Here is a 13,084-nt window from a genome sequence, read left to right as displayed (position 1 = left end):
ATTATAGCATATTTGGACACATTTTTAACTTTTTACTCTTATGTGATTCGGCCTTTTTTAAACACTATGTATAAATACAAGTTGGCATTGATTATCTCAGTCATTCTCATTTGCACCTTCTTATGGAGCCCGAGAGATCTACAGCACAGAAGCAGGTCCTTCAGCCCAATTTGTCCATGCTGACCAAGCGAGTCGCATTCACCTGCATTCGACACATGGCTGATGCCATGACTTTCCATTTCAGTGAGGATTGGAGGAAAAAGATGCAGGAAACAAAAGGAACATTAGAGACAGCACCTTCACACACCGACCGGGTGGTGGGTTATGTGGAATGAGCTTTCAAAGGAAGTGGTAGAAGCAGGGACAATTCAGAAGGCAGTTTGCCGGATACACGGATAGGAAACATCATATGTGTCGAATGCAGGTGAATGTGACTCGCTTGGTCAGCATGGACAAATTGGGCTGAAGGACCTGCTTCTGTGCTGTAGATCTCTCGGGCTCCATAAGAAGGGGCAAATGAGAATGACTGAGATAATCAATGCCAACTTGTATTTATACATAGTGTTCAAAAAAGGCCGAATCACATAAGAGTAAAAAGTTAAAAATGTGTCCAAATACACTATAAAAATATTGATATGCAGAAATAATTGGTAATAAATGTTGTTATGGGGATATTCCACATTGACATTATTATTTTCTATTTGAAATTTTGCACATTTTCTGCAGTTATATTTATTTATTAATTATCTGCTGGAGTGAGAGTGTAAGCCTGGGTGAAATATAACCTGGAAAAAAGGATCGACAGACGCAGAGTGAAAGGAAATTGAAGGTTTCTGCTCCCCACATGGATGAACATCGAGTCAACAATACATTTTCATTAACAATTTTTCCAAAAATAAAATTAGCAAATAAATTTATTTTACAATGAAGCCATAAGTTTCTTAAATGCACGGTGGAATGGTGGATTAATCATAACGTGAGGGGAATTATAGTAGAAAGCCAGATGTACAGTTATAGGGTCCATTTAGAACCACCAGCATTCAACCATTGAATCTGAAGTAAATCCCGGACATTGGATCATGCAAGGTGGAACATGGAACCAACTGATGGATTCACAAGACCAACCGTGTCAGCAGGGAGACCAACTAGAGGGCCCAGACTCCTGGCTGATGCCATGACTTTCCATTTCAGTGAGGATTGGAGGAAAAAGATGCAGGAAACAAAAGGAACAGATAACTTGCATTTTAAACTTGTCTTCCTTTATATTAATGTTACTAATTAAGGTGATTTTTTGTATTGTTAAAGACTTACTCTCATCTTAATGCTTTTTGATCTGAGTGTGAGACGTGTTGAGAAACTTTTTAAAACAAAGATAATTTCAGCTGGCAAAGCATTTTTGTTTAGATCAGGCCTTTGGATTCTTGGATGTTTTCCAGATCAGAGGGATACAATCCTAAATAATTTTGGATCCTAGATAAATTGTTCACCTCTATCTTCTATTAGAAACATTGCATGCTTCATTTTCAATATTAAAGTCCCAGGATTCAAATATTTTTCTTTTCTCTTCTCTACCCCATCATTTGGTTTTAAGCGCTGTTAGATTGTAAGTGGGAGCAGGATCAGAAGGCACCAGTGAAACCAGTGCATAGTTCCTGTGGTCTCCTGGCCTGTTGTTGGAGTGGGCAAATTTGTCCATGGGCCTGGGCTCCTGCTCCTCAACCTCCAGCTCCAAAAATGCAAAATTTTAACATTTTCTCCAGTGCCCCCCATCTCAGACTTCCGCCAGAGAGTTCCTGAGGGTGATTGATTTATTATTTTGTTTTGTATAGAAATTTATTGTATGCTAGATTTGTATAAAGATTGATGCATGTTAATGCAATCCACTCTAACTGAAGAACAGACAGAACGGTGACCCAAGAGAATTGTGAAATTACAGTTGCCTGAAGGTTGATGACTCTTCTCCCCACATGAAATCATGGTTACTATTTGAAGTGCTTTCATCTCTGTTCTTGCCATGTTGCCTCTGTTAGCTTCAGAATCATTTGTGTTTCCAACAAATGCAGCATCATCATTTATCATTTGATCATTTCAATAACCAAGCTCTGACTGGTACTGAATATCTTAAATGATTAAAAGATGCTGTGGTTGCTTTAATAGCTGCATTCATCAAGTTAGTTCAGACCTTAACAGCTGGAGTTCAGCAGAGCATATAAACGAGAAGCTCTGAACTTGTTCCAACATTGCCATTAGTGATGCTGGGAATAGATTCATCACTCACTTCCAAAAAGGAATTTGGATAAATAATTGAAGGGGAAACAAATGCAGGGTTGTAGAGATAGGAGAGTGCAATGAAAGTAATTGGAAAGCTCTTTTGTTATTTTGTTCAACATTTGACAAATAGTGTGTATTATGTGCTAGTTATACATAGCAGGTGCAATGACGTATGGAAGAAAATTAAAAAGAAACGTCGTAAATATTCAGCAGGTCAGAAAGCATCCATGGAAAGTGAAACTGTTGAGGTTTCAGGTCTAGACCAGCCATTCTCAATGGGACTTCACATAACATAAATATATTTTTAGTTTTATATGTATTGGGTAGGAGAGAAGAACGGAAGAAAGCAAAATTTGACTGCTTCACAGGGAGAGAGTCCCATATACTCTGAGCAGAGTCCTTGGAGGGCCAGAGCCAAAAATAGGTTGAGAATAGCTGGTTGAGACCATGGTAATGATCTTTTTCTCTTTCTGTGGATTCTTCCTGACCTGACAAGTATTTCCAGCATTTTCTGATTTTTGCTGTGTGATAGATGTCTTAATTCAAACTAGAAACGTAATTTAAAATTAGATTTAACTTTGTAATGGTGTTAAAAGGGGCCATTAAACATAATGTTCTAATCTACCAGCAACTGGAATGCAAGGAATGAATCACAAATTGCACTGATTGTGGAAAAATTGAAATGTCTAAGTGAAGCAAAAGTGTTTGTCAAACCATATCAGAAATTTGAACAGTTATGACAAATGTTAACTTTGATTTTTCATGACTCAAGAATTGTGGGGTAGTAAATTTGGTTATTTTGAACAAAAATTATACAACACAATTTTATTTATATCTTGTTAAAAGTTCATGTTACCCTGCCTATTAGACATAAGTGAATGTATAGTGTTTTCTCCATGTGACTTCCTGATGATGCACCTTTGTTTTTGCGAAGGGATAAGGGAGATCTTCTGCCTCCAGGGGAAATTATGTCATTTTGTTTTTTATTGCTTTGATTTTTTTTGTTGTTAATGTTATTTCATAAATTCCCAGTTGTTTTGGTGTCACAGTTAGAGTCACAAGGGTATTGACTGAAGCAGACAGATTTTTTGGTTGGCAGCTGGCTGCAGTTACTTTCTCAAGCTGCTGCACCGCGATGCCACTTGACATCTGTGGTTAAAATGCTCGGAAATGCTGTTAGAAAGTTTATATGGATTATAGCCCCCTGATGCTGTCCACTGACATCGTAGTGAAACATCCATAGTCTATTTAATTTAACTTCCTGGTTTCACTGTACCTAAGTTGATTTCATGGAAGAGAGAGCTGGATGGTTCTGAAACAAAATTAACAAATTGAATTTGTTTACTCCAGAATTTTCAACATCTTTAGCACAGTAGTTATTCCAAAGATGAGGGTTTTGCTTTGCATCTAGTTAAGAGGCATTTCCTCGCATGTATTCTGCTCATCTGAGTTTGTGGTTTGATAATTTTCACTTTCAAAATCTTTTCAGAATGAAGCCACTACAAGGTGGCATTTGTAGGTGTGTGTAAAATGTAAGTGTTCCTTCCTGGACCTTGTCTTTCTCAATCACAGAGCTGGTTGTGTGGTCCAATTGTAGTTCATTATGTGTTGACTGTGTGATAAGGTTGTATGTAATTTCCATTTATTTTATTTTGTTTCATTGATAGCATTGGATTTGGGAAGCAAACTTCTAAAACCGGATATTGCTCCATTATGAGTGGATCACGTGTAATAGAGGGTTGATTTCTGTCAGCTTTAGAAACAGTTCAGCGTAATTGCTTCTGCTGCAGAATCGATTTAAGATCAAGTAACACAGTCAGTTTGAGAAGAAAAGACCATTGCTAACACATTTTGAATTAGTTTAATTCCCCTAGCACCTGGTTAATGCTTGTTTGAAAATACTTATTAAGCAGTCCTGGTTTTGATAACTTAGCAATGCCAGGTGTAGCAATATGTGACAATAATATTTTTCACTCTGTTCAAATACAGGGGTCTGGCTAGGATTTTTCTCCTCCTTGCCAGGGTATTGAATGGCAGGGTCTGGAAGGCCTCTCGTGCCTTGCAAATGGGTTGTAAATTCTGTTGACACTTGGCACATTCTGGGAGTTTACTTGAGCTGAGAGCATGCAGCTGCTCTTGATCCAAGCATGCCCATTGGTCCAGCTGGAATCATTGATCCATTTGCCCTTCTATGTCCAAGGAAAATATAGAAACCAGTGCTCCCTTTCTGCTGTCCAGCTGAGGTGATCCAGCATGGCACAAGCCATTTATTGAAGCTGAAAATGTAATTTGCCCTCTCTCTAATTGCATCATCTCTCTGGAGGAATGAATATTAGGATAGACCCCAGACATGCATTATTCAATATTCTCATGGGTACACTAAACTCCACTCAGCTAAATTTCCATATTGGTGGCAAGCAGATTGGGTCCAATTTTATCTCTGTACTGTATGCACTGTATTTGACTCTGCCATCAAAACCAATTTATTTTCTCCTCCAAATATGTTTCTTCCTATAATTACATGTACTTCACTGGGAAAAGCTGCTGGTTTGGTCTGTCCCCAGTAATTGGTGTCAGCAAATCGTCTTACCATGTCCATACCATTCTTTTTGGCGATCTACACTGATCCTGTTTGCCTGCTATCTATGCCGTGGCTATTCAAATACCTGTCTAAATATCTGTTAAACATTACGATGGCATCTAATTCCATGCTTTGTCTGTCAGAGCACACCAAATATCAATCACTCTAGGTATAAAAGAAAAAATATATTTTCCTCTAGCCATCCTTAAAATTCATCTTTTAATTTTGAATCTGTGCCCTCTTGTTTTTGACACCCTTACTGTGGTAAAAACATTCTGACTACCCTTGGAAAATCATATGTGAATGCTTGCAAAAGCTTGATTCCAACCTGTGAATCCTGTTTTGTGGCATGATGTGGTGCATGGGTTTGTACTGATTGCTTGTCTTCATGACAAAAGCAGGGCTAAATTGAACAGAATGCATGCATGACAATCATTTTTGAGCATCATCTCCAAAATGTGATCTGTAATATTGTTCTTCAGAATGAATGTATTTTTATATTGGATTTGGTATTTATTTACTTTGTGTGTGCATGTTTCGGGGAGCTTTCATGCCATCCTTTACTTGTGTTCCGTGATTCTTTATTTTTTCCATTATTGGTGTCTGTCTCTGTTTGCTCCAGGTTAGACCAGCCCCTACTGTAACATCATGGAGTAATCAAACATCCACTGCCCTTCCCAGCTTTATTCCAACCTCCACATCTAACGCACAGGTACAATGGTGTTCATTTTCTGCTCTCTCAATTACCAGTCTCTTTTTCACATCGGAAACCGGGGCTAGAAATGAGTCCTCGGCTGGTAGCAACAAACCTGCCAAATAACTGCACATTGTACTGTGCTTCCTGACTGCAATAGAACTGAATTTTCAAAGTGGAGTAACGTGGAAAGTCGCTACTTTATCACAAACAGAAAATGATAGAATACTCAGTAGGTCAGACATTGTCTTTGGAAAGAGAAAAAGATGAAATTTTCAGGTCGAAGACCTTGTGTAAGAACCTATATCCTTACTTCAATGCTACCGACCAAGAGGCATTTCTATCCCACAGTGTTTCAGTTTGCTTTGCTTCACTCACCAACTAAGCTCAGTCTCTGCTTTTTTGCTATCTTGTCTGAATATGATTTTGTTTAAATTTGGAGGAGGGGGTGGGGTGAATTCAGTGATTTAGTGGACTAATAGTTACATACGGTACATACCGTTAATGCAGATTAATCTAATCCTGCGATGAAGTTCCCTGCACCAGGCATTCCTGAAGAGTCTCTATGGAGCGCAGGGAACACTTAGAGGGGTAAAATTAGAATATTTCAGGATGGTTTATTCTCCCTACTTCCACAGCCCTTCATCATTATCATTTAATTCAATGTGGGATTTTTAGGGATGGGCAGAAGTTTGTATTTAAGGCGAGGATTTAGAGTTGCAAAAAAACTGAAGGATTTGTCATGACAAGCATTTAGTAGTTTTTGATGAATGACTTTATGCTCAGTTACTTGAAGAATTCTATTGGAGCAGGCCTCTTTAACTGGACTGATGAACCTGATTGCTGGAGAAGCTGTTGGTTGTTGTACCAGAGATATGACTGGTTCCATTATTGCCCCGCCCACTTTTTTTAAAGCTGAGTTCAAAAAAAATAAGATATGTCCTCTTTTTGATGAATGCGAAAAATAAAATAAAAGCTTAGCAGATAAAAGATGGAAAAAAAATCTTTTGTTGCTTCTTTGAACAACACAGAAAGATGTCCAATTTCTAGTATCCATGCCTTCCAAGTTCACTCTGGGTGATGATCACATTTAAAAAGAAAATAAAAAGATAGTTCTATTATATATATATTTATTTATTGATCTTACTAATAGGCACAAAATTCCCTATTAGCCTATTAATGCTGGTCTTTGAGTCTGCTTCCAAGAATTCATGGGCTATTCTGTTTGTTCCTCAGGGTGAAGCCCCCCCACCACCAGGTTTTGCACTGCAAGCAATTTCCAACCCTGTTGGGCAGATCCAATCACCAAACCCAATGTCCACTGCGTATTATGTCTATTCCCAAGTTGGATCCCGTCAGACATTTCCTTCAAGTAAGTGTCATAGTGTAACATGTCCTCTGTTCTGAATCATGTATATGATCTGATGCATTATCATAACTTAATCTTAATTTTACTTTGGTTAGATCTTAGTTAAAGGTTATCCTCTGATTGTATTTATGCAAGCAGGTGAAACAGCTTTTCTCTGGGCCTTGGTGCACACGGACACACAGGTTGTCTATTAGATGCACCCCAAGGAACTTCATGCTCTCCATTCACTCCACTGATGTGTAGTGGAGAAGGGTCGACTTTCATTCTCAATCATTTCTTTTGTCCATATAGGACTTGGATTGTGTACACAGATGCACCCAGACAGATGTGTGCACAGACAGACATCCACACATTGTTTCTCACACTGCACATAATAATCACATGCATATATGGAGATATATAAAATGCACATGAGTAAATATTCTGAAATAATTCTCTTAATTTCATTAATAAGTGACCCAAAGTTCATCAATCTCATAGCCTGTGGGAAGAACCTATTTCCCAGCCTGATGTTCCTGTACTTCCTACCTGATGATACTGGGTCAAAAAAAACTGTGATTAGAGGATAGGGATCCTTGATAATTCTTTGAGCCCTATTTAAGCATGGCAGTGAATGTTTTCAATAGAGTAAAAGGAGATCTCTGGTGTTTTGATGATCTTCTGCATTGACTGCCAGTCTGATGCTTTGCAACTACTGTACCACCCAATGATGCAGCCAGACATGACACTCACAACTGTATTCCTGTAAAATGATGGCAAGATGGAGGCCAGTAGCCTTGACCTCCTCAATCTCCTTTAGGCACTGCTGCATCTTCCTGGCTAATGAGGGTCCATGATAGGTTGTCTATTAGATGCACCCCAAGGAACTTCATGCTCTCCATTCACTCCACTGATGTGTAGTGGAGAATGGTCGACTTTCATTCTCAATCATTTCTTTTGTCCATGTTGAGACTTGGATTGTGTTCTCGCACCATTCGATGAGCCTCCCAACTTCCTTCTATAAACTGACAATGAGGCCAACTACTGTTGTATCATTCACCCTCAGAAAATATCTCTTCTTGAGCAAGTTTGTGATCCTTAAATTTGTGTTATCCATTGGAGGTATCCACTTAGCTGCACTTAATGCATCTTGAAAATAGTTGCAACTTGTAAAATTGTATGATCCCAAACTAGCAACAGCTGTGGCAATAAAATTTATAAAGGTTGAAACCTGATTGCTTGTTCAATACTGTAATGTTAACGGTTTTAACAATCAGCTTTCTTTCAGAGGAAAAAATACGTATCTAAAGTTTTGAATCTTTTTCTCCATCAAATCCTTTCAGATACCATTTCTGCATTCCCGTTTCACTATAAGGAATTTCCATTGAGCAGGAAAAGTGTGATAAATGTCTGGCAGTCCGCATTTTATAATTAAATGCATCTTGTAACTTCTGTCTCAATACTTGCATTTAAGTGCTCTGGGTATTTGGGGTAAACAAATGAAAACTTGAACTTAAAAGTGAAGCTTGAACCTCAAATCTTGAAGCACTAAGGATTCAAGAAGAATTTTCCATTCCTGTGGGAGGTACCATATGGGTCAGTATTGTCCGATTAAAAATGATTAGCAGTAACTTCATCATTCAGGCGAGTGAGAGTGTAGAGGTCACTGCACGTGGAACAATTGAGGTGAGTATTTTGAAGTCCTCAAGTTAAATGAGGGAAACACAATTAGAATTTTGTGCAGGAAGAGTGAAATGAATTAGGAGGGAATTTGTGGGAAGAGAAAACACTGGTGTAAATCTATTGTGCTGCATGTATTTATAGAATTAAACCAAGATTGGATGATTGGTATAAACTAATTAGGATCACAAGTGGGTTGAAATTAACTTGGAGGAACCTTGCTGCTGAATTCCACCACTATCCCTCATTCTTCCACATTTTGTATCCGCAACAATGATTCTTAGTGGAGTTGTAGGGAGATACAGTACAACTCTGATAATCTGCTGTCCAATTGATGGACATCTAATTTACGCAGCTTTTTTCCATTTAAATTCACAAGCAGCCTATTTCCCATTGTTTTTAAACTCTAGGATCCCGTCACCTTCACTCCCTCTGAACGCATTGGGGCCCCGTCTCCCTCATTCCCTTTGCAGGTACTAAAAAGTACCTAGTGCTGTTTTCCAGCAGGAGAACATGAACTGCGGTGAACTCCTTTTCAAAGCCAAGTGCAGTTCTCTCTCCTGCGCGAACACTAGATGGCAGACCGAGAGATAGAGCAGTTGCACCCAGCTCCAGGTTGCAAGGATCCAGGTTGATGGGGATTAATCACTGTGGGCTTTGGCGGTTAGCTCCATGTCATAGTGGTTGCAGGTGGGAAATTTCAGCAAAATTGTTCTCACTGAACCATACCATCTTGCTCTACGTTGCAGTTTGTGTCGGAGAATAACCTAAGTGAATATTGTCTAGTTGAGATTTGAGCACCTTGAACTGCAGAATACCCTCTGCTCATTTCTCCCATCGTGATCCATTCCAGGCACCGATATCTATGGATGCACCCTTGTATGATATCAATGGGACTACTGAGAAACTCGAGGCTAGATTTTCATAAATTGTTACACTCATAGAAAGAGCTAATCAGCAATTCATCTGTCACGAGTGGCTGATCCATTTGAAATTAGGGTGCTGGATTGTTCTTGATGCTGCTGTGTTGAGCTGCTAAAGTATTGTGGCTGAGGCATTAAATTCTTCTTGGCAGAGCTGATCTAATCAGTGTTGCAGGCTGACCAGGATTGACTCCAACATTCCCTACATATGGAAGCTATGTGGTGATTGCTTCAATTCATCGCACAAATGTGTGTACACCATGGGTGCTATTTTGGAGCTTCAACAGTCACTGTGGCAACCAACACAATGTGCCAACATTATCAACCTCTTTCTGGCAGTTTTGCTCATTTAATTTAATCCAAAGTTTTTAAATACCAATGTAAAACGTATTTTGTTTGCTGTTTAATTCTAACTTAATATTTTAATGGAATAATAACATAGATGATCATTCTTGTTTACCAACATAGTAATTTTTTTCCATAGCTCATCAATCACAGCAGTACCCTCCTGGAGCAGGGGGTCCAACTTACTATCAACCTACTGCACCTCCAGCCCCATCCTCCTATCCATCTGTATATATGCCCTCACTTCCTTCTCACACCTCGTCTTCATCTGTGGCTCCTCAATACCCAGGACAGCCGCAGATTTCCCCTCCCGCATCTGGCCCTGCTTCTGCTTTTCCTCCTCTCTCTGGAGCACCCTACCAGCATGGCGGACCAGGAGCTCCAGCATCCTCTGTGACCTATCCTCCATCAACAGGACCACCAGGTACACCAGCTGCAAGTATCGAACTGCCTGCCTCACAAAGAACAGGTTGGCTGTCGTTGGCATGTAGCTTTTGTTTTCAACTTTGAACATGTTTTGCACTTAACATTGTCTGATTGGTGTCTTTGTAGTTGACAGTAAGAAGAAAGTAAAGCATGTTCTCCATGAAGGCAGCAGCATCTTGCAGTGTGCTGTCTCTGATGTAAAGACCTTGCTAAAATGGCTCCATATTCATGAAAAATATTTGGCTGACAATTTTGTTCATTCACTAAACAAAAATGCATTGTATCAAAACACATCCCTGCATGGCGTGTGCATGACAAAATTATGTATCGTTTTTCCAAGTGAAACGTTTTAGCTACATCTTCCTTTTCATGAACTAGTGCTTACTTTAAACGAAGGTCATGTGCATGGAGCATGACAGTAACTTGTATGATCATGGAAGAAGAAGTGAAATTTCTCTACTGCACTTTGTCCTTCGCTACTTGTATAGGTTTTGCATGTATCCTCTGCTCCATAGAGGATTAATCTAAACTACAATTCCATCATCTAACCTCCGTGTATTTTAATTCTTGCATGTCACCTCAGCAATTTTAATGATGAACTTAGTTAGATTTTCAGCATGGCTGAAATAAATGGCAGATGCTTTGACCATCTAACCTATTGCATCCCTTTTTGTCATCCAGGACAGTTCTATTTTTTTTAAATCTCATTCTCATTCCTTCTCCATATCTTTCTTGATAGTTTCTTCCTTCTCCCAACTCCATTTTAAATCCTTTTAACATCACTGCCTTTCTGAGAAAAAACATCCATGTATTCCCATCCCTTTCTGTGAAAGTGTTTTCCTGCATTTGTTCTGAATATTTTTCCTTTGAAGATATTTTTAATTGTTTAACATAATAATCCATATACAAGATATTAATAAAGCAAGGCAAAATAATAACATAAAATTAAAGTAAATATACAATATGACACATTTTAAATTCCATCCCTTATCATTAAATGTGATTAACTATTAAAAAGATTATACTAACATTATACCATAATAAAATCTGAAAAAAAATGGATATTATCCAGGATAATCATAATTAAACCCCATGAATCCATTTATCTAAAAGAAAAAAAACCCTAAAATTAATACTAATCTAACCCCTCCTTCTAATTAAAGTTACAAGAGAAATACAAAGATGGATCAAGTCGTGACCTCCAGAAGTTGGACAGGTCAGCACTAGAGAACCCAAATCACCTAAAACAGCCAGTATGATAGTATTCTATAAATGGGCTCCACACCTTTTCAAACTGAAACTTTTTATCTTTAATATTATACCTAATTTTCTCTAACCTTAAATATGTCATTATATTCTGTAGCCACTCTGCATGAGTCGGTGAGAGTTCAGCTTTCCATTCCATTAAAACTGCTCGTCTGGCTATCAACGTGCTAAAATCTAAAACTTTCCCTTAAGATGCCACAAAAAACCAAACAGGGCAGATAAAGGGCATGGATCTAATATAATCTTAAAAGTCGTTGACAGAGAATAAAAAAAATTCTGCCAATATCCTCCTAATTTAGGACACTCCCAAGACATATGAATCAACGAGGCTTCAAAAATGTTACTCTTTTCACAAAATGGATCAACACCCACATAGAAATGGGATAATTTGAGTTTAGACATGTGTATTCTATGTACCACCTTAAATTGTAATGAACTGCCTTGAACAAAATGAAGATTCATTGATCCAGTTAAGAGTGGAACACCAATCCTCATCGAAAAAAGATATATTAAGATCATGCTCCCAATTACTTTTAAACTTAGCCATTGGGGCTAATCTTAAATCCAATAGATCAATATAAATACGTGATACCAGTCCACTGTGAATAAATTGTAGATCAAAAAATGTATCAAGAATATTTGAATCTGCAATTCAAGGAAAAGTGTTGAATTTAGACTGAACAAAATTCCTAACTTGGAAATATCTAAAAAAAATGTCTATTAGAAACCTTAAATTTAACTGACAGTTGTTCAAAAGAAGCAAAGTTATTTCGAATAACTCTAGATTCTGAATTCTCACACTGGAGAGAATTATTCCCTCTTTGCCAGTCGAGTTCTTCATTATTTTAAATTGGTCAATCAGATCACCTTGGATTAATGGTCGCACATTTCTCTCAAGTTAGAATTTTGTAACTCAAGCCCATCTCCGAGACCTGAGCATATAATTCAGGCTGACATGCCATCACATTAATGAGGGAGAGCTTTAGAGTATGGTCATCAAGGGAGTGGTTATTGCCAAATGGGCTAGGTCAAGGTGGTAAGGCTTTGGTGAGAACAGATGAGAGATGAGGGGTAGTAGGAGTTGAAGTAAGAAAGGGCCACCCTATTCAAGGAAAAAAAGGATTTAGCAGGTAGGGACAGGTAAGGGAAAGTTTTAGATATCATATATTTTGTTCCTCTAGTCGTAAACAGTGGGAATGGCAGCCAAGGTAGGGAAATGCTCCTCTTGCAGAATGTGGGTCATCAGGGAAGCCAGCAGAATCCCTGACAACTTCATCTACGAGAAGTGCATCAAACTACAGCTCCTGATAAGCTGAGTTAAGGAATTGGAGCTGGAGTTCGATGAACTCCGAATCCTTCAGGAGATAGAGGGGTGATAGACAGGAGATACAGGGATACTATCACACCTAAGAGACAGGACGAGGGTAGATGCGTGACCGTCAGGAGAGGGAAAGGAAACAGGTAGGAAGCTGCAGGGCACCATTGTGACCATTCTTCTCAATAATGTATTCAATTTTGGATGCTGTTTTGGAGGGGGGGGGATGGAAAAC

General features: G+C 38.6%; 1 protein-coding gene across 12 annotated transcripts in view; it reads left to right on the top strand.

The window, feature by feature from the left end:
• The window catches only part of sec31a (SEC31 homolog A, COPII coat complex component), a 110,366-nt gene that overhangs the window by 73,240 nt on the left and 24,042 nt on the right, over positions 1-13,084 (top strand). For 8 of the 12 annotated variants that reach the window (XM_069925437.1, XM_069925433.1, XM_069925436.1 and 5 more), the window contains 3 exons: positions 5,475-5,564; positions 6,783-6,918; positions 9,982-10,311. In XM_069925437.1, the coding sequence (XP_069781538.1) occupies positions 5,475-5,564; positions 6,783-6,918; positions 9,982-10,311 (556 nt within the window). The remainder of the gene's footprint in view (positions 1-5,474; positions 5,565-6,782; positions 6,919-9,981; positions 10,312-13,084) is intronic. The other 4 variants (XM_069925440.1, XM_069925439.1, XM_069925444.1 and 1 more) reach the window with 2 other exon arrangements.

This window comes from Narcine bancroftii, chromosome 3 (assembly GCF_036971445.1).
Source record: "Narcine bancroftii isolate sNarBan1 chromosome 3, sNarBan1.hap1, whole genome shotgun sequence".
NCBI lineage: Eukaryota > Metazoa > Chordata > Chondrichthyes > Torpediniformes > Narcinidae > Narcine > Narcine bancroftii.
This window is presented reverse-complemented; position numbering and strand designations above follow the sequence as displayed.